This window comes from Puma concolor, chromosome D4 (genome assembly GCF_028749965.1).
Source record: "Puma concolor isolate L17-30 chromosome D4, mPumCon1.1.hap2, whole genome shotgun sequence".
Lineage (NCBI taxonomy): Eukaryota > Metazoa > Chordata > Mammalia > Carnivora > Felidae > Puma > Puma concolor.
The window spans coordinates 39093334-39116804 of NC_141679.1; the positions used below are offsets into that span (position 1 = coordinate 39093334).

The following is a 23471-nucleotide window of genomic DNA, read 5'->3' on the forward strand; positions in this document are numbered from 1 at the left end:
CAAATGAAGAATTGATACATGCTATAACATGGATGAACCATGAAAACATGCTAGGCGGTATAAACCAATCACAAAGGATCACATGTTGGGGCGCCTGAGTGGCTCAGTTGGTTAAGCGTCTAGCTTCGGCTCAGGTCACCACCTCACAGTTTGTGAGTTCGAGCCCCGTATCAGGCTCTGTGCTGACAGCTCAGAGCCTGGAGCCTGCTTCAGATTCTGTGTCTCCCTCTCTCTCTGTGGCCCCCTTGCTTGCGCTCTCTTTCTCTCTCTCAAAAATAAAGAAACATTTAAAAAAAAAGAAACACAAAGGACCACATATTGTATAATTCCAACTCTCACAGGCTCTCTCTCTCAAAAGTAACTGAACATTTTAAAAACAGCTTTCTAACGGATTAAAATACGTATCTTGGGGGGAAAAAAGAGTACATTAGCTATGTTTTCAATTTTTAATTCAGTATTGGATATGGTTTTTGGGGTCTATGTCTGTGCACTCTCTCTCTCTTTTCCTCCAAAATAAAAAAAAAAAGTAGTTTATTTTCATTTTATGTTAAAAAGAAAATACAGTGGTTAAAACTCATGCATAGGATACAGCCAACCAACCTAAGTGGCAAGCACAACTGCATCTTCAGAATAGGTTTCAAGAAGTGAACAGGTGTGCTTAGTTTGAAGCCCAAGAAGAAGTTGTAATGCAGAAGCAAAGGCAGAGAGATAAGGGCACCTCTTTTTTTTTTAATTGTGGTAGAAAACACAAAACAAAACAATTTAGCATCTTAATCATTTTCACATGCACAGTTCAGTAGTGTTAAGTTTATTCACAGTGTCATACAATAGATCTCCTGAATGTTTTCACTTTGCAAAACTGAAACTCTGTACCCATTAAACAACAGCTCCTCAATTGGCCCTCTATTCAAAATCTTGCAATGACCATTCTATTTCTGAGTGTGACTATTTTAGGTACCTCATATAAGTGGAAACACACAGTACTTGTCTTTTGGTGACTGACTTATTTCACTTAGAATAATGTCCTTAAGGTTCAATCGTGTTGCAGGATGTGACAGAATTTCCTTCTTTATAAGACTAAATAATATTCCACTGTATTTATATAACACATTTTGTTTATCTGTTCATCCATTGACAGGTATTTGGGTTACTTTCTCTCTTAGCTATCATGAATAATGCTGCTATGAACAGGAATCTTAACATTCTTCTTTCTTAACATATTAACATCCCAAGGGAACAACAGGGACTTATATATAAACAGATACATTTTAAGATAAATCAGTATACTCCAAAATGTCTTCCAAAGTATGTTTGAGGAAAGAAAGAGTCTATGATTACAAAAGCTTAGGAAAACCCAAAGTAAAACAGCTGCATTTTCTCTATTGCAGAAATTCTCAGAGTCTTAGATTTTTTCACTGTGCTTTATGAATCCCTAAGAGACCCTATCACATGCAGTTTTTCCTAAACTTACCTGACCAGGAAGCCCCTGATATAGGGTCTCTTGGACTTATGTTCTGAGGAGTAGTTAGGGTAGCCCAGTTTGTGCAGAACACTGAACTGAAAGTTGTATTCTTTTGTACACTGCCTTGAATAGCCATAGGCTCAAAACACACTGAGGTTACGACAATATCCATATGATGGGCTTGATCTGATTAAGGGGATTAGATCTATTTCTTTTATTCTTATATATTCCTAAAGTTAAAAGAGTCCTGGACATGGAGCCAACAACAACACCATCATTCTGTTGATATTAAAAAAAAAAAAAAAAAAAAAGGGGCGCCTGGGTGGCGCAGTCGGTTAAGCGTCCGACTTCGGCCAGGTCACGATCTCGCGGTCCGTGAGTTCGAGCCCCGCATCGGGCTCTGGGCTGATGGCTCGGAGCCTGGAGGCTGTTTCCGATTCTGTGTCTCCCTCTCTCTCTGCCCCTCCCCCGTTCATGCTCTGTCTCTCTCTGTCCCAAAAATAAATAAAAAACGTTGAAAAAAAAAAAAAAAAAAAGCACTCATCCCAAAATTCAGATTCAACTACACTAAAGATTATGATGTCTGGTCTTTACCTTTAACGTGTCAACAACTAAAGTGTGATATTACTGTAACAAGTTCATTACAACTAGGAATCAGATATATCAGAAATTATTCTAATATTTAGACTTGAGATCAGTGAAGCTTCTATCCAATGCTCTTACTTTCACAAAATAACAAAACGGGTATTTGTAATGATAGCCTCAAATTACCAAAAAGCTTAAATTAGTATGGAGCTAACAGTAGTTCCCAAAACTGAGTAAACTATGAGAATGCACTTCTCAACCATGAAAATTAACAAAGCTCTTATTAAATGTGTTACTTACTGCTATAATTTGGTCTCCAATTTGGATTCTTCCATCATGTTCAACAGCACTGCTCTTTGTAATGCTCTTTACAAAGATTCCTGAAGGCTCTAAGATTAGAAATAGGGTTTTTAGATTTTATTTTTTACTATTTACAAAGCACACTCAAAAACTATACATCCTTCATTCTCCAAATATAAAGTCCTAATTATGAATAATTATAAATCAACAAGCCACACAAGCAAAACCAACAGAGACTTAGGCTAGAAAATATGACAATGATTTTGTCTGTCAAATACAGTATCCGAGTTTCCTACAATGAATTATTCCTAAGGAAGTTTTCAATCAGTTTATCCAACAATCTGAAAATACATAATAATGTTGATTCAATGTTTCATAAGACAAAGAAAAGATATGAGAGGCAATTCTCAGGTAGAAAAAAAAAAGTGTTTAAAACTACCTAATTTCTTATCACCAATGTAACCAGCAATGGTAATTCCTAGTCCTTGGACATTTTTAGTGAGTTCTACATCAAATGTCTCACTTTCTTCACTTTTCTGAGTAGAAGCATCAACCTAAAATAAAATTGGTAAACAAATAGAGCAATTAGACATGTAAACAAACAAGATAAACTCAAAAAGCAACAACCTTTATTTAAGAATAATACAATGTAATTAGATGGCAAATAACTCTGCTAGAGAATTATAGCAGGGACTACTTCTTCAATGTTGGCAACATGAACTGTCCATTACATTTTTACTCAAAAGGAATGTCAGCAGTAAGGGTGAACACCCCCTTATCAGAGAAATACATAATTATTTGTGTGTAAATCAAATAGTCTGTTATTAACAAATTGTATTTTTAGGGATGGTTTATATTCATTTCCACAATTGAAAGAACTCATATTTTGAATTCAGGTCAACAAGTTCAAATCCAGTTTTGCCACTGAACTTTTCTAAGCATCGCTTGGCTCAACTGTCTATCAGGAATAAGAATAATAAGCCCAGCTAACATTTACTGAGCGGTTTCTATGTAACAGACACTTGACTTGTCTTAGTTAATTTACTCCTTAGAACAAGCCTATGAGGTTAGGTACAATTGATAAATTCTTCTCTGGGGAAACTGAGGAACATAAACCTTACCAAAGACAAGCAGCAAGCAATCTGGTAGAGGCAGAATTCAAATGCAGATAAGCTGGCTGCAAAACCAAGGCTCTTAAAATGCCTTGCAGCATGTAAAATCCTTAGGAGAATGTAGGAGCCACAGTGTCCACTAAGTTGTTGCTGCTATGATCTTAAGTTGATAGTTGATTCTAGTACCATGAATATGAGTTAATCTATCTTCCAGGTATTTTATTAATAGACTGAAGATTATTTTGAAAGCCAGGGAAATGCAACAAAGCTATTTAAAATTGTTACTGTATTTGTTTTATAAATTCAGACTTTAACATAAAAAGCTCTTTGTAAGAAAAGTATGCCTTTCTGCATTGATCTTCGTTCCTGAAATGACAGCTGAAAGCAAGTTTCTCTAACATGTAGAGTTGTTATTAATTATATATTGGACTGAAGGGCGTGGTTTTCTGAATTAAGCACTGGCGGACTAGAGTGGTAAGTCACCAACAAGCTACTGGCATTACATACTTGTGTGGTTCCAGCAGAGTCCCCAGAGAATCCTACAAAGATCGTAACGGAACGAAGGTTATGGGTTCGAATGCCCATACACGTTGCAGTGAGCTGGTAATGGTTTTGATTTTCTTTAAGCAAACTCTGTATCTCACTGATAGTCCATCTAAATGAGATATAATTTTATAGTAAAGTTTGATTTATTTTTTTCATTGCACATAATTATCTGTGCAAACTTAGCAAAAGTTTAAAGTTTAGATAATTACAAGAAAATGACAGGATGAAATCTGCTTCAATTGAAACAAATGTGTTTTCTATTTTTAATAAGACTTATGCGAGTGCTATTTTAGAGGGTGGCAATTTGACTATCGAATGGTTTTAAAAGGGGCACAAGCTTCAGAAATGATGATATGCACAGAATAGATATTTTTCTAAGCTTTCAATTACATCAAGTGGTTTTCGGTATTGCATTCATTTATATATTGCTGAATAAAATGTTTTGTTTACCACAAAAGAATGTGATTTAAATACTTTCATACACAAGCTTTCTTTCTTTACTTCTTTCTCTCTGCAAAAAATAGCAACTAACTCAATCCTAAAAACAACAGAATCATGGAAATTTCAAGTGTTCTAATAAAGTTTTAAAGGGCTTGTGGAGGAGGTTAGGATATTAAAAAAAGAATCTGTAGCAACTAATTAGAAAAAACTTTAACAGGAAAAAAAAAAATCATTGATGTTTTTAGATCTACCAGAAAGGAATGTAGCACTTGCATTTGCTATAAAGCTTATCTAGAAATTGGGTGTAATTATTTTCTCAAATATTTAAGAGATTTGGGGATAAAATTATTTTGTTGATACTCCCACCCCTACTCCTCCCCACATCCAAAGTCACTAAAAGGAAAGCTGTTGTTGGGGCGCCTGGGTGGCGCAGTCGGTTAAGCGTCCGACTTCAGCCAGGTCACGATCTCGCGGTCCGGGAGTTCGAGCCCCGCGTCAGGCTCTGGGCTGATGGCTCAGAGCCTGGAGCCTGCTTCAGATTCTGTGTCTCCCTCTCTCTCTGCCCTTCCCCCCTTCATGCTCTGTCTCTCTCTGTCCCAAAAATAAATAAACGTTGAAAAAAAAATTTTTTTAAATAAAAAAATAAAAAAAAAAAAAAAAAAGGAAAGGTGTTGAAGGAGAATGACTGGAACTCCCAGCTCACCTAACTAGAGCCTTCTAGTTAAGAGACAGATAGAGTTAAACATTTTAGTTATCAGTAGCAAATAATTATTTAAAATTTAGTCCATTATTTCAAAAGATTATCCTCATAAATGTGCTGCTTAGAGAAAGCACACGAAACATTTCTGTAAACATTTCATGTAACATTACATTTCATGTAAACATTTACTATGTAAAACAGTAATCTAGAATTTTTTAAAGAAACCTATTTTTCATCTGTTACACATTATTCCTAATTAATAAGGTATTGGTGCTGAAACACAGTTACACTTGAATTTACATTCTTTAGCACTAACATGTGAATATCATTAAGACTAGTTTCTAAACATCACCATCTAAATGCTAGTGCCTGCGACTTTCCTCCTAATGTTTCCACCTACTTACCCGCATTTCTGGCGTAGATGGGGATGAGGAAAGGGTGATGCCCACAGAGGCAGGTGCTGCTGCTTCTTCTATGGCACCTCTTGCAATCACCAGTTTGACCCTATTTCCACACTGCCTGAGCACTTGTGCTACTTGCTCACTGCTCATTCCTGCCAGATCAGTGTCACCAATCTTTAAAATGTGGTCCCCACTGCATAATCGCCCATGCTGAATAAAGAGATCGGTCAATCAGGATATTGATTTTTTTTAATTTTCTTAAGTTTATTTATTTATATTGAGAGAGGGAGGGAGGGAGAGAGAGGGAGAGAGGGGGGGGGAGAGAGAGAGAGAGAGAGAGAGAGAGAGAACACAAGCTGGGGAGGGGCAGAGAGAAAGAGAAACAGAATCCCAAGCAGGCTCAGTGCCGTCAGCGCAGAGCCCAACGAGGGGCTTCAACTCACAAACCATGAGATCATGACCTGAGCAGAGATCAAGAGTCAGAGGCTTAACTGACTGTGCCAACCAGGCCCCCAGGATATTAATATTTTAATTTCATCAGAGAGATCCCAAACGAGGGAAAGAGAATAATGTAAAAATAGCAGTCATGTGAATTACCAATCATGGAATATTAAACATGTGGTTGTTATTTTAACTGCCTTTTGAAGCATCTTAATGTTATTCAATGTGATATAAGTAACTGAAATTCACAAATATTCCCTAAACCAATAGTTGATAAGAGCTTATCACTTCGATGGCTACCCACCAGATGCAAGAAAATATGAAGCCTTTTGAAAATTTTTTGAGAAACAGAAAAAGAAGAAAATGCCACTAAGCAAAGATGAAGCCCAAGTCACTATGCAAATACATATTACTCAAAAAATATAGTACAGAACACAAGAAAGCACTGAATTAATACTACAATTTTTTGTCTTGTGTTTTCAATTAAAAATATCCCTAAAAAAATCATTTGCAGATGAAATCCTTATGAGATGAAAATTTAGATGGATAAGGGGAGTAAAAAAAGCAGACTTATTATCTCCATACTAGAACTTTCTTCTATGACAGCATCATCCAGTATGGCAGTAACTAGTGACATGTGGTTACAGAGTACTTGAAATGTGGCTAGTCCAACTGAAAAGCTGAATTTGTCATTTTATTTAATTTTAATTAATTTAAATTTCAGTTTTACAAGTAGCAAGTAGCTACATGTGGCTATACTGTTGGACGGGGCAATTCTACACTGAAGATAAAGCTTAATTTACTGCAAGCCAGTCACCTAGGGAAATTTCATTCAATACTGTACATGCTGGCTAAGAGCTAAAAGGAAGAAAATATGCACATTATTGTGTTACTGCTAATACTTCTACTGATACAGCTGCCATTAAACAAGCCTTGTATATATGAATATGAGAAATATCTGATGAATTGCCTTCCTAGTTTAAGTTCAAATACACATGGAAAAACAAACAAATTTATAAACAAAATGTTATAACAACAGCAAAAGTTTCTGACGCTAGAAATTCTCAAATTAAAATATAAATCAGGGGTGCCTGGGTGGCTCAGTTGGTTGAGCATCCGACTTCAGCTCAGGTCATGATCTCACGGTTCGTGAGTTTGAGCCCTGCATCAGGCTCTGTGCCGATGGCTCGGAGCCTGGAGCCTGCTTCAGATTCTATGTCATCCTCTCTCTCTGCCCCTCCGCCACTCATACTCTGACTCTCTCTCAAAAATAAACATTAAAAATTTTTTTTAAAATATATCAATCATAATAACTTTCCATTTTTTCTCTCATATATTCCAGCAATGTCACATAGCATAAACGGCAATGCTTTTTTTTTTTTTTTTTTTAATTTTTTTTTTTTTTTTTTTTTTTTAACGTTTATTTATTTTTTTGGGACAGAGAGAGACAGAGCATGAACGGGGGAGGGGCAGAGAGAGAGGGAGACACACAATCAGAAACAGGCTCCAGGCTCTGAGCCATCAGCCCAGAGCCCGATGCAGGGCTCGAACTCACAGACCGCGAGATCGTGACCTGGCTGAAGTCGGACGCTTAACCGACTGCGCCACCCAGGCGCCCCGGCAATGCTTTTTAACCAACTACTCCGAGAGATTAAAAATAGGCTGTGCTTTTACAAAGAAGACACAAGTGACCCATCACTAAAGGGACAAGTTGAATCTTGTTTTTTCTCTCAGTAATAAAGTATTCTTCTTTCCATAATACCTTGTGGCTATACAGCAGCTAACTAGGTTTATAAATAGGATACATGATTGTAAAATAAAAGGTAGCTACCTCTACAAGGATCAAAACCATAACCTGGACTTTAATCTGTGGTTCTACAAGAGTCTTAAGATCACTGCCTAAAACTGTAACTTAAGATCAATGTCCCTTTTCAAAAGTATTTCTCCCAAATCTAAGAAAACACTTTAGAAAATGCCCAGCAAAACAGAAGATTCTCATTCAGCTTCTTTGACATTATGTAAAGCCAAAGTTTCTTCTAACACAAAATATAAATGATGAAGGCATAGGGGTGCCTGGGTGGCTCCATTACTTACGTGTCTGGCTCTCGGTTTCAGCTAAGGTGATGATCTCACACTGTGAGTCCACACTGGGCTCCACTGCTGGCAGTGTGGAAACTGCTTGGGATTCTTTCTCCCCCAATCTCTCTCTGCCCCTCCCCCACTCAATGTCTGTATCTTAGAATGAATGAATGAATGAATGAAAAAATAAATAAATACAATTTGATAAAATTGTAAAAAAAATTTTTTATATATTTTTTTTATTTTTTTTATATTTTTTATATATATTTTTTAATATTTTTTTTATAAATACAATTTGATAAAATGGCATAAGATACCTGTTGGAATAGCTTACCTGGTCAGCTACTCCTCCAGGTAGAATGGTTTTTACTATCACACCAGTTGCTTTTCCTCCGACAATGCCAAACCCTAGTCCAGACCCATCATTCACCAATTCAATAGTTTCTACATGCTGCCAGTGAACCTGAAAACAAAACTTCTGTATGAATTTGAAAAAAAAAAAATCTGTGGAAACTAAAAGTTCTATTACAGTTGAGATTTCTGTGAATATTATTTTGTGATTAATATTAAATAACGGAGTTCAGACATAATAATAAGCCTGAACAATGTCCCTTTTATTTAGTATACTTCCCTTTCAACACATTGTAACTGCTACTGATATAATCATTCTTGAAATTATCAATACATCTTTACAGTGACCGCATTTAATCAGTTGAAGATAGGCACTGATTTGCAAGATCCTTTCTAGAACTTCTAAAAAAAGGAAAAGATCAAGGAGAAATCATCACCTGCTAAGATTATCTTCTGTAAAATCTTGACTCAGAGAATTTCAAATTACAAGATTCCCTTGAAGTCACTGACAGCTACCACTAACAGTATAATTCTGTAATTTACAAAGCAAAATCAAGACTGTATCTGCCTACAGATAGAGTCTGATTTGTTGAAGAAATAATTTTTTTTTTTTGAGGAATGCAGTCAGTCAACTGAAAGAATCACACAAAGAAAGGTTAAAGTTGATTTAGAAGACATAGACTTAAATAACAACTTTCCAAGCTAGGGAGAGATAAAAGCATAAAAAGGGAAAAACTCACGAACTACATAGGACCTACACAAAGGTAGGTCTATAGACAACCAACAAGAATGGAAAAATATGTTCTGTCCCTTTTAAAAATCTTACGGACTCACCGGGTTAGAGTGAGCAGAAACTGTGCTGGCCGCAGATGGAGAACGGGAAACTATGGGGCTGATGAACTGAGGCAATGAGCCTCTGGCAATAACTAGCTGGACATTATCTTTGGCTTTCTGCAGGATGCTGATAGCCTGCTGATGTGTAATTGTCTGATCAAGTGCCTGTCCATTGATGGCAAGGATCTGATCAGTTTCCTTCAATCTTCCATCTCTAGCAAGAAGGAAAAAAGGGGTAAAAGATACCTGACAGCTCGCAAGAAAAGGAAAGCTTATTTGGCATATATTCTCAGGTTATTTTTAATCCAGTTTTCTAATGTCCACACTTTTTAAGCTTTTCCCTACAATTTTACTTTCAAAAATATAAGTTTTGGCTCCAGCCGGTCCATCCTTAATCAACCCTTCCCATTTAAAAGCCACCTTTACAGCTACTCACTCAACTTATACGTTTTATCTTAGATATTCCTATTTACTAACAAATAAAATCAAAGGTGTATACATTTAGTTGTTGCTTTGAGTATATTACTAAAAATGTAATTCAAGCAATCATGGGTCATTTGTATATTTTTCTATATAGTAACCTTTAAACTAATCAAAAAGAGCCGTTTTAATAATAATGAAAATAATGTTCTGCTTAAATTTTCCTTTTCTTCCTAAAAAGTGATTATGACTGTATTTAAAAGATATTCTCCCTTAAAATAACTTGCTTACCATAGCAGTGTTAAAGAATTCTAACAACTGGTTAATAACAGATTGTTTCTGTTTTGATTCATTTTTGTTTCTCTATATTCTACCTTCTGAATGTGGTATCAAACACAGAGAAGATACCATGAGAGTCTCACCTGTGAGCCACACTGCCCTCTTGAATCTCCTGCACGAATATTCCCAGTTCTCCCCGGTTTTCACTCCTAAGTCCCACAACACTAAAACCAAGGCCCCCACATGGAGGTTTGAGGAGTTCAAAAACTTCTACATGGCGACCCTGTTCAGGAAACAAAGCGAGAAATCAAATTAAAAGTCAATCACTCTATTCAGCTATTTTATTAATGGTATTACTTTGTTTAAAAAAAATAACAGAGGGGTGCCTGGGTGGCTCAGTCAGTTAAGCGCCCGACTTTGCTCAGGTCATGATCTCACGGTCCGTGAGTTCGAGCCCCGCGTCGGGCTCTGTGCTGACAGCTCAAAGCCTGGAGCCTGTTTCAGATTCTGTGTCTCCCTCTCTCTGACCCTCCCCTGTTCATGCTCTGTCTCTCTCTGTCTCAAAAATAAATAAACATTAAAACAAAAATTAAAAAAAATAACAGAAATTTCAAAGAATTTTCTCAGATAACTTTTATCACTCATCACCTACAATGAGACATTTTATTTTGACCCTGAAGAATAAAAAAATAAAGAAAAATGAAATAGAAAAATCTCTGAACCATCCAAACTGACGCAAAATCCACTTTTTTTCCATTTCAATTTTTTCAAATGTTATGTCTTCATAAATACATTTAATAATACATGTTTATATCTATATAATGTTAATATAAACAAGCATATTCTTCCAATTATCCAGGACCTGACTGCACTGTTCTATCATAACTAACAGGAAGAAATGTTCTTACCTGGGCCATATTTTTGATTAGTTGATCAAAGTCATCACAAGCAGGTTTTCCATTGATGTGTGGAGTACCAGATCCTGTAAATGCTTCCAGATTCCCATTATTTGATGATGATAAAAATAAATCATTTTGCAGAGTAGGAATTACAGCTGGGCTGAGATGTGGAATGTGGGCATATTCAACATTTGAAATTGCCGAAGTTGCAATGTTTACCTAGGAGCAATAAGGAGATTATTAACAATTTTGACATTCCATAAACTATTTCATAGGAAATATCCCAAGAGGGTAATAATGAAGTTACATATATAATTTCAGTATTGTACCCTTTCAATCAGCAACTCTATTTCAAGAAATTAATTTCAAGCGCAAAATGAGAATAATACACAAAGATGTGTGTAAAAGGAAGCTAAATGCAGTATTGTTTATTAGATGGGACAATTTTTAAAAACTACCTCCAGTGTTGAAGGTATCATTAAAACACACACACACACACACACACACACACACACACACACACACTCATACGTTCATATACAAACTTGTGAAAAAGGCTAGTTATCAAACAATGTGCATAGTACGATACAATGTACATTCAAAAAGATGTTTACATTTGTATTGAACATCTGGAAGATTATACACCAACCAATATAACAGTTGTCCCTGAGAGGGGATTCCAGGGCACCATTTACCTTCTACATTCTTGAATTCTATTTAGAACAATATATGTAGTAATGAAATTTGTCCTTTCCCAAAGACAGGTCTGACTTTCATCCTCAGCTCCTAGGAAGTAACCGCTAAACCCATGGACTTCCCAGAATGATAGCAGGGTCTTCTTGCTCTTCATGGGGGGCTCCAAAGCTACAAGATATCACTCCACACTGACACAAAGTTCAACACATAGGCGATCAATTATGCCTATGAAATGATACCGTAATTAAATGTCTGAACACCGAAATCAGGCAAGGTTCCTGGGTTGGCAATACTCCATGCATACTGGTTGCCTACCAATTTGGGAAAAGAAACGTTTATGGAAGCTTAGGATTTTGAAATCCTCTCAGCCTGTACTATGTCTTCCTTTGGCTAATGTTTTTTACCCATACCCTTTCTTTATAATGGACCATAAGCTTGCATATAACAGTTTCCAGAAAGTTCCGTAGGCCCTTCTACTGAATTATTAAACTTGGAGATGGTCTGAGGAAGATCCAGGACTTTCAGCTCATCTCAGAAATGAGGATGGTCTTTTGTGGATTCTTCCCTCTAACTCCATAGTTAGATCTTAACTCTTTGTTGTTGGTGTCAAGTCTTGAACAGAGGTGGAAGTCTAGAGGATTATGCCCTCAAACCTCACAGTTTGGCTAACTCCAGGTACAATCACATAAGTAACAACAGTGACAAAAAAGATAATTCCATTTTGGAAAAGCACTCTATAATTACTTGTATACACCTGTTATAAAGAGCACCAGTTAAGGCTAAATAATTTCCTATTTCTGTAGGGTGTCTCTAATGTAAATTTGTACCCACAATTATTTATCAGAAAGAGTACATCAATGATGCTTTATGGATATTGTCTCTGAACTCATCTCTTGCACTGTGTCTCTCACCTGCCAGGCTCCAGCTATACTGACCCCTTCATGGTTCCTCAGACTGCCAACCTGCTCCTTCTATCAGCCACATACATCCTTCCGCAAGTATCGACATGCTTATTTCTTTATTTCATTGAGATGTGCTCAACTTCACCCCAGAGAAGCTCTCCCTGACAATGCTATCCAAGAGAGCAGCCCATCATTAGGCTCCATGAGCCTACCCCGCCCTGTTTTTCTCCATGGCACTTATTACCACCTGGATGCACCCTGTTGTCATAGACCTTCCATCCCATCTGGTGGGGACGGACTAGAATGAAGAATTTGCCAGTGGAGGAATTTGAGTATTTTATTCTCTATTATACCCTCATTCTCTAGAAGAGTGCCTTACAGAGTTGGCATTCAATACACATTTGCAGAATGTTCACCTTTTTAGGGATCTACTCTGATCTCATCTCCCCAACAACCCAACTGTCATTATTTCCATTTTACAGATGACATAGTTACACAAAGTCACACATCTAATAAGTTGACTGTGACCTAGATTTTTTTTCATCACAGTGTTCCTATGTTTCTATTATACATATCACAAACAGGAGCGCCTGGGTGGCTCAGTTGGTTAAGCATCCGACTTCAGCTCAGGTCATGATCTCACAGTTCATGGGTTCAAACACTGCGTCGGGCTCTGTGCTGACAGCCCAGAGCCTTAAGCCTGCTTCGGATTCTGTGTTTCCCTCTCTCTCTGCCCCTTCCCTGCTCACACTCTGTCTCTCTGTCTCTTAAAAATAAATAAACATTAAAAAAAATTATACATATAGCAAACAGTCATTTGAGGTATCATTTCCAGAAATAAGACATTCGGTAAAGAGTTTACATTGACAGAGCAATCAAAATATTTTACAACACATCACCAATCCATGCCTAAGAGTTTGTTACCTATCGTTAAAATTGAACAGAAGATTCAGTAAGTGAACAAAGTTACCAATAATCCAAACATTATATTGGCTATCTACAATCATGGGTTAAAAACCAAAAAAAAGATCAATGTGTTTAGAAGAGGCTTTTAGGAAATCTTTCAAATGGTCATTTTACAATATACAGCAGGCATTATCAATTAATATTTTTTTCAAAAGCAAGATCCTTATGCCAAACTTGATTTTTTTTAATCCTCAACCATGGCAACTTCAATAGAGTCTGCCAGCAGAAGGTACACCGCTCAGGTTGAAGCAGATGGCATAATGATTTCTGTGACAGGCTGAGGATCCCACACACCAAGATCTAATGCCTATGGTATGTTTGCACAGGAGAAAAATATTTGGACTTCTGCTACGGTAAGCCAGAATGAACAAATCACATTCCAAGAACAGAGAGTTTATCTATATGAAGTTGACTGGTGAAACAGAAGCTCTGATATCATAGAAGACCACGTATGAAGGCACTCTAAGAGTGAAATTACAGGACCAGAAAAGTACAACACTATGAGAATCATTTAAAAGTACTGAATATCAATTGTTTTCTCCAAATTTGCTAAAGGTTTAACCAATGTCACTAACTGTTCCAAACTCCTCTTGGCCCTTGAAGTCTATGTAAATATAAGAGCAAGGGTTAAAGAGATCACATATTTAAAAACTATAACCTAATTATATCATTATACAAAAGAGTTGTTTTTAAATGTGCAGATTTGCATTCATAGGAGAAAGCACAAACACACCTTTCAACTCTGCTATAACTGTTTAATAAAATGGCTTTCTGAACTATATATAATCTTGAAAAACAGGAATGGATCTTACTTGCCTTGACAGACCTGTTCATAGCAGACACAGCATAAATGTTTAATAAAAAAGCTTGACTCCCATCTTGGTTTATAAATATAAAATAAACAGAAGAAAACACAACTATCTGGTGATTTTTATATACAGATAAACAATCTGTATAATTTATGTAAGTTGCTAGTAAACGAGCAAGAGTCACCAAGTAATTAACTGTTCTCTGTTTAAGTTCTGGCTGAGTATTTCAATCTAAAAGGTCCTTTTGTGTTCTTAGTAAATAGACGGATTAACCTAATTTATGGATTTTAATTAGTGCTAATACCTAAAACATAACTTAAAATGAAGGTTATGTAAATCAGTCAATTGAAAAGGTTGTCAAAGTCTTTGTAAAAAGGCAGGATGAAACACCTCTCAGTTTTTAGAAGTACAGGTGAAGTCCTCTTATAAGATGCAGTCAGAACAGGAATTGGTTGAGTTATCTCAAAATGTCAGACTGAGCAGAAATCATAACAAAGGACAAATATATAACTTGGAAAGCATTTTGATCCAAAGCATGTATGTATTCATTCACAAGTATCTTGATGCATGAGAGGTCCCCACCTTCTTTCCTGCATGAACTGCACTCAAGTAATATGGCATTATTTTTAATTTCAGTCCCTTTAAGATGGAGCAAGAGTTTGGACACCTGAGAAACCATTTCATTAAAAAACCTCGACGTTTAGAAGATCTTTCTTCAGAATGTTACAGTTTGATCACACCCAATAAATTTACCAACAACTGTTTTCTCAATTCATTTACATAGTCTTTCAAGAGAATTTAAGTAAATGTTCATGGAAAAAGTTTTTGCCATAACTTTTATGTTATGTAATGGAGTCACATAGTTACAAAAAAAATTATGACTGGCAAAACAGCTCTAAAAAGGACTCTGACAAATGTACATTTGCCCCCCAGGTGACACTGCACCTTCAGGTGGCACACAGGACATGTCTGAAGAAATAAGTTGTGCTCTGAGCATTAGTCACTATGCCTTCCAGGACTACTGAAAAGCAAGCCACTCATCTGGAGGTGTTGCTAAGAGAGCTGCTCTTCTACAATAGCATGCCAGGAAAGTAAACAATTCTCTTTCGTTCTATATATAATTAAGCCCACCCTGTGGAAATAGCTGTATCAGAGTAACCCTTCCACTGAGATCAATTAGAAAATTTATATAAAGAGCTGTGTGTGAGAACAACTCTGAAGGTGTCAAAAAGAAACAACCACTTCTGCCATATTCTATTCATCAGAAGTAAATCAATAAACCCACCCCACACTCAAAGAGAAGAGATCACACAAAAACATGAACACCAGATGGCAGGGATTATTGGTGTCCATCCCAGGGGTAGACTACCACAGAGTGTCATAGTAAAACTGCTGAAAGCCAAGACCTAGGGGAGATCTTAAAAGTCACCAGAACAAAAAAGAACCTAATCTTCAGAGAAGAGTAAAACAGACAGCTGACTTTTCAAGTTAATCAATGAAAAACAGAAGACAATAGAATAAAAAAGTACAAAATGACAACAACGAAAAAAGGTCACCTGAGCATTTTCAGAACACCTTCCCTACACACATACTCACACACAGTGTTGCTTCAGAACTGTACCAAAGAAATTCACAAGTAAATTCTTAGAATTAATAAAGACCCCTCATGGAATTTCCTTACATTAGCACAAAAGACTGAAGAACACACACACACACAAAAACAAGTTTTAAAAATGTGAGTAGGGGTGTCTGGGTGGCTCAGTCCAGTTGAATGACCGACTCTGGACTTTGGCTCAGGTTATGATCCCAGGTTCGTGGGATCAAGCCCCACATTGGGCTCATGCTGAGTGTGGAGTATGCTTGGGATTCTTTCTCTCTCTCCCTCTGCCCTTCTCCCCTGCTCACACAATGTCTGTCTGTCTGTCTGTCTCTCTCTCTCAAATACAATACAATATAATACAATACAATAAAATAAAATAAAATAAAAATAGGGGCTCCTGGGTGGCTCAGTCAGTTAGGCATCCAATTCTGGATTTCAGCTCAGATCATGATCTCATGGTTCATGCTTAGGATTCTTTCTCTCTCATTCTCTCTCTCTCTGCCCCTCCCCAGCTTGTGCACACATACACTCTCTCTCTCAAAATAAATAAATATACTTAAAATAAAATAAATAAATGAAAATAAAAATATGAGTAAATCAATGGTAATATCTTAAAACAATAAATAAAATTTGTGGAGTTTTAAATATAAGTAGAATGAAAGTACATGTCAATTACATAAAAGACACGAGTAGGGTACATGAGGTTGAACTGTACTAAGCTCCTTTCATTTTCCAAGAAGTAGTAAAAGTTCCAATTAAAATAAAATCAAAATAACTTCAGGGTAATATATCTGACAAAGGACTCAGGTCTGGCTTAAAAAAGGAAAACTCAATATTAAAAAAGATCCAAGTAGAAAACGAACAAAGAAAGACATTTCACCAAAAAGTTGTGTGGATGGCAAATGGGAACATAAAATATGTTCAGCATTATTATCCATCCTGGAAATGCAAATTAAAAGCACAAATACTATCACTCTATATCTATCAGAATGACTGAATAAATAATAGTGGTAAAACCAAGTGCTGGTAAGAATGTGGAGAAAATGGATTTCTCCCACATTGCTGGCAGGAATGTGAAATGGTACAGCCCCACTGGCAAAGAGTTAGGCAGTTTCTGAAAAAAAACTAAACATGCATTTACCATACAACATGGCAATTACACCCTTAGGCATTTATTATATAGAAATTAATACTTAACATTCACACAAAAACATGTATGCAATGCTCACAGAAGCTTTATCTACAAGAGTAAAAACCTAGAAACAAACAAAATGTCTCTCAAGAGGTGTACCCCTACCAGCAAATAATACTAAACAACAAAAAAGAATAAAATATTAATATACACAACAACTTGGATAGATCACAAGAGTGTCATGAGTAATGAAAAACATGAGACAATCTCAAAAGGTCACTCACATACATTATGATGATATTTTCATAAAATTCTTGAAATGGTTAAATTATAAAGATGGAAAAAGTTGCCAGAGGACAGGGGTGGTGGCAGGAAGGGAACAGGGTATAACTCTTAAGGAGTAGCACAGAGAGATCATTGTGGTGATGAAATAGTATCTAGATTGCGATGGTGGCTCCACAAATGTATGCCAGAGAATGACATGGACTGAAGAAATGGACACACATTGTACCATTATCAGTTTCTTGGTTTTGATATTTTACTGTAATTACCAAGACATCACCCCTGGAGATAACTGGGTGAAGTACATATAGGACCTCTCTATTATATTGAAAACCTCCTGTGAATCTATAATTATTGTAAGATTTTGTAAAAGTTGACTCTAATAGGCCAAGGATGCTCACTCTAATCTTTAGGGTAACCACTAAAAGAATAATAAAATTAAGTATAAATAGCATGCTAATAGAGGAAGAAGATGAAATAAAAAGTGAACTAGGGGCGCCTGGGTGGCTCAGTTGCTTAATTGTCCTGATCTCATGGCTCAGGTCATGATTTCATGGCTCATGAGTTCAAGCCCCATGTCAGGCTCTGTGCCGACAGCTCAGCCTGAAGCCTGCTTCGGGTTCTGTGTCCCCCTCTCTCACTCTGTCTCGCACTCTGTCTCTCAAAAAAGAAAACAAAAGACACTAAATTATAAATTTTTAAAAGTGAACTAATACCAAAAGGAAAAAAAAATGAATAAACAAGACAAAGAGAAAAAAATAATGAATCAAAATAAAAATTTATCAATAATTACATTAAATGACTACAATTGCCCCACTGTATAACACAATAAAACAAAATGCCTGCTGTTTACCAAAGATATGACTAATAATAAAAAAGATAAAGATGAAAATAGAAAGATCCACCATACATGCATCAACCAGAAGAAGCCTGGTACACCTAAACTGGTACCAAGCAAGTGGACTTTAAGGCAAGAAGCATTACTGGAGACAAAGGCAGTAATTTATCTGATTCACAGAGATAAAGGGTCAATTCAGTAGAAATAAGACAATCTCAGTCACCTAAAAATATAACTTCAAAACACGTAGGGCACAAGGGCTCAGAATCCAGATGAGAAACAGACAAATCCAAGTCCTAATTAGAGATTATAACACATCTCTCCCAGTAACTAATAGAATGGGGGGGGGGGGGGGATCAGTTAGGATATAAAAGATCTGAACAAAATTCTAAATAAATTTGATAGAATCAATATAAAAAAGAAACTATATTCCTAGAAAAGAAAAAACAATTAGAAAATCAAAAGCTTTAAAAAAAGATTGCATTTAAAATATAATAAAATTATTTGAAAAAACTGGAATACAACATAGAGTTCAGAAACACTCACATATACATGACCACATGATTTACTGTGCCAATGTAAGGGAGAAAAGAATGGTCTTTTCAATAAAAGGTTCTGGTTCAAATGGATATTCAAATGGAAAATTAATTCACAAACATACTTTACCTCACAAAACAGCCAAAATTTAGAAGCTAAAGCAAGCTTCCGAGAGAAAAATCTCTAATCAATGATTTAAGTAGGACAAAAAAGGCAGTGTATACACATAGAGGAAAAGTTTTAAAAACTGGACTTTATTAAAGTTAAAAAAAACCTTCTTGTCATCAAAACATATAACTAAGAAAGTCAAAAGGCAAGACACAAGCAGAAAAAAACAGTTGCAATACAAATATCCAACAAAGAAGTGGTATTCAGGAAACAAAAAAACAAAAAACAAAAAAAACAAAACAAAACAACAACAAACTATTGTAAATCAATAAGACTCACAAACCAATAGAAAAATTGGCAAAAGACTTAAACAGAACTCCACCAAGGAGTATATCAAAATGATCAATAAGCATATACAAAGGTGCTCAATATCATTAATCATCACATGATACTACAACATACCCCCTACAGTGGCTAGAAATGGAAAAAGAGAAATTTAAAGCTGACAGTACCAGCGATGAGGCAGAACAATGAGAATTTTCTTACATTACAGTGAGAACGTAGACCTACTCTTTGGAAAACAATTTGGCAGAATCTACAAATGCTGAAAAAAATAACTTAAGGCCCAGAAATTTCACTCATAAGTAAACATCCAAGAGAAATGTACACTTATGAAGATCAAAGGACATGTGTTAGAATGTTTATGGCAGTTTTGTTTGTAATAGCAAAAAACTGGAAAAAAATTACAATCAACAGAAGAAAGTACAGATATATTCTAGTACATTCATGCAATGAAAAATGGAAAAGAATTACAGCTACATATAACAACATGAAGGAATATAACAGACACAAAGTGAAGAAAAAGCCAGGAACAAAGCATGTATACTCATATTGTATTTATGTAAAATTCAAATACTTATTCATGGGATAAAAGTCAAAATAGTATATGATCTGACTTCCATGAGAAATCTAAATGAGCCAAACTCACATAATCAGAGAGAAGACTGGTAGTTGCCAGGGGCAGGGAAAATGGGGAGATGCTGATCAAAGGGTACAAACTTCCAGTTATAAGTAAGTAAGTTCTGGGGATCTAATGTACACTGTGGTCACTACAGTTAACAGTACTCTACGGTATATTTGAAAGTGGTGAAGTGAGTAGATCTTAAATGTTTTCATCATACACAAAAAAAGGTTATTACTGAGGTGACAGACGTGTTAACTAGCCTCATTTTTGGTAATCACTTCACAACACACATATGTATCAAATATCCCTTTGCATATCTTAGACTTCTGCAGTTACATGTCAATTTTATCTCACGCAGCCTGGAAAAAAAATAGTGATTCTTTTGGGGTAGAGAATGGGGACTGACTGAGGGGATACAGAGTATGATGGAGTTTTAGTAACTTTCTATACTTTGACTTAGGTGAAGAGTTTTATGTGTACATTCCATTTATAAAATACCCATGAGCTATATAGTTTTGTCCTTGACTTTATGTTAATTCTAATTTTTTTTTTAAGTTTGCAAGGTAGGTAAGTGCTAAGAACTTGGAGCACTCCAATGACTAATAAAACAACAACAACAACAAACCTACTTCTCTGAAAGAAAGAAGGTGGTTTGAACAACCTCCGTGTTATTAAGCTAAATCTCCTGACAGAAACTCGGAATTTAAAGTTCAATTACCAGGCACTCACCTTAAATGAAAGAGAACACAGAAACTAGGTATCTGAAGACGAAGCCAAGACCATTACTGTGATGGATGGCCCTCTGCAGGCTTGATACGGATTCCACTGGCTAATTCCCATCTACAGAAGAAATCCTTCAACAAGTGCTCAAGTCAAGATGAATCCTCAGCACGTGTGTTTTAACCTCCGTAGCATATGTAGATGTTTCTTCCTCAAAGATCATGAATTTTTGCAACTTGTAATCATTTAATTGCACAGCAAATTACAAGAAGAAAAAAAATTATGCTATCTAATATTTTTATACTGAAGTATTCTGATCTACCCTGATACAAGGTTGACACAACATGAGGTTTCAAAATTATAATTTTTTTCAACAATACCTATCCTGTAAAACTAATGTCAATCCAAAAATACTTGAAAAGATCAATGTCTTAAATATTTTGATCATAAAAATATGATCTATGCTCTCAAGTTTAACAAAATAGAATATTCTCAAATATGTAGATTCACTTAACTAATCTGCTACAAAATATTGAAATATTGACTTCTTATGCTCCATCTATTCTGGGTTGTTAACTGAAGATGAAGTTAATATTATTAACTCTGGTTTAATGGCTAGCATCAATCTTTCCAGAAGTACTCGTATAATTGTCTAGAAAAAGGACTGCTTAGGACCAAACCAAATTTCCTAAAGCATTTTTATACAGATTATCAAAACCTGTTTATGGTCCTGTTATTTTGACTTATTCTGAATGCTAGAATAGCAATGAGAATACAGTGACCCAAATGCTTATATAATTTGATGGATATTTCTATCACTTAAAAGCTAAAATATATATATTATCTTGAATTAAGTAAGAAAATGACCACTGCTTTTGCAGTCCTAGTTTTGGTAGACTTTAAACAAATTTATAAACAAATATTGCTAGTTCAATTTCCCAATTTCTGTTTGTTTGTTACTCCTTAATGTAATGAGAAATAAGAAATAAGGCACTCTGGGGAATCTGCCATAACAGGTGCACCTCATAGAAATGCAGACTGTTGTTTTTAATCTGCGCCTTGTCTTTTCTTCTTGCAGAGGAAGAAAAGTGCTTATTTTCTTGTGAACTTACAAAACTGCTGTAAAACACTCTCTGGAACTGATCCCAAACATGAAATGCAAAGACAGACAGGATACCGAGAGTATTCAATGAAATACAGCACCTAAAATGGTAGCAATCAGAGGAAAAAAAATTTTACACATAATAGAACTGCATTTCAAGTTTGGAACCAGGGGAGGCCTCCTTTTCCATAAATCTTTCAGTGAAATACTGATTAGAGCACAACTCTGATGCATTATTGAACAGGCAAACCCTTGCACAGTAATTGATGGTGGCACTCTGATTTAATGATCCTTATTTTTAAAGCTAATTAAAGAAATTGAGTTGCATGTTCAACGGGGATTAGCTTAATGTGATGAGACTATTTTGGACATAAAGTACCTCATAGCTCCTGAACTAAACAAGATACAAAATGGAGCAGCAAATTATAAGATGGTATGGGGGGGGGGGTGGTATTTTCTGATGGAATCAGCATAATTTCATGTTTTCTATGAAAACTTCTCTTCATTCATTCAAATACTTACTGAGTACCTCAAATGTCCAAGACGTTGGGCTCTAGGTAACAGGACAGAAATTGAACATATAAAATGCTTGCATAATCACTAATATGTTAGATATCCTATAAAATTACTCTACCAGGAATAGTTAACCCACCTACTGAGATAGAAAACTTTCTTTTCATAGCTATGAGTTCTTGAATAGCAAGGCAGATAGTGGATGAGAATTTACAGATATTCTTCAACGTTTATTTATTTTTGGGACAGAGAGAGACAGAGCATGAATGGGGGAGGGGCAGAGAGAGAGGGAGACACAGAATCAGAAACAGGCTCCAGGCTCTGAGCCATCAGCCCAGAGCCCGATGCGGGGCTCGAACTCCCGGACGGCGAGATCGTGACCTGGCTGAAGTCGGACGCTTAACCGACTGCGCCACCCAGGCGCCCCATGAGAATTTACAGATATTCTTAATGTAGCCATTGATGATCCTTGCTGACAAATTTAAAATATAAGGTTATTGAATTTAGAAAATAATCCCTTAACCCAAGAACATTCAGGCAGTCATTCTGAGTAATCAAAATGTAAATTTTCTGCATCTGCCTCTATGTGGATACAAGTACAAAGTTTCAGGGGCACATTTGTCTTAAAATTCCCATGTGCTATATAAAAAGGATAAATGATCAACCAGGAAACCCAAGATGAAACACAAAGAAAAAAATGAATTAAAGAGTACCTACGACTCTTCTTGTCTTCTCCCTTTTGATATTTAGAAAGATATATATAAATCATCAAAAATCTACCTAAAGTAATGTGTATTGTTACAGGTCATTAAATGACAAGATCAAGTAACAAAATGGTAAACTTTGTACCTTTATACAACTTAGGTGATGTTGTTAAGTTAAATGAATGGCCACATGGCAAGTTATGCTATTTTATAACGTTTCAGTCTTCATTCAGGGCTGCATCTATGAAAATCTGATTTATTGTTAAAACTACACCACAAAAGATACTAAGTAGAATCAATATACAAGGCATACGGCACTAAAATGTCAGGCTGAGGCATCATAAAGCAGGGGGCTCCATGTGTATTTATAAACTAATTTTTTAAAAGTCTAAATTTCACTAAAATCTTTAGAAATACTCATAGATGAAAAGATTCAAATTCTTCCCCTCGACCCATTTTCCTAAAATATATATGAATACTTGAGTAAAGATTGCAATAGAAACTGAGCTTAAAATAGTCAGTTTAGAACAGTTTTAAACTTTTTTTCATTATTGTTGTAAATTTTATAAAAATAAATTGTATTTATTTATTTATTTATTTAATTGTATTTATGTCAATAAAATTTTTACAGAAATTTTAAGCTTACCATTTAAAGAAAAGTTAGGTTCAGGCACCTGGATGGCTCAGCAGTTAAATGTCCAACTCTTGGTTTCGGCTCAGGTCATGATCTCATGGTTCATAAGTTTCA

General features: G+C 35.8%; 1 protein-coding gene across 13 annotated transcripts in view; it reads right to left on the minus strand.

Annotated features, from left to right (window-relative positions):
- Positions 1-23471, minus strand: part of MPDZ (multiple PDZ domain crumbs cell polarity complex component) — a 163601-nt gene that overhangs the window by 99736 nt on the left and 40394 nt on the right. For all 13 annotated transcript variants that reach the window (XM_086685295.1, XM_086685305.1, XM_086685302.1 and 10 more), the window contains exons 4-10: positions 10860-11069; positions 10095-10234; positions 9253-9466; positions 8402-8530; positions 5551-5757; positions 2787-2901; positions 2348-2436 (exon numbers count right to left, since the gene is read on the minus strand). In XM_086685295.1, the coding sequence (XP_086541421.1) occupies positions 2348-2436; positions 2787-2901; positions 5551-5757; positions 8402-8530; positions 9253-9466; positions 10095-10234; positions 10860-11069 (1104 nt within the window). The remainder of the gene's footprint in view (positions 1-2347; positions 2437-2786; positions 2902-5550; positions 5758-8401; positions 8531-9252; positions 9467-10094; positions 10235-10859; positions 11070-23471) is intronic.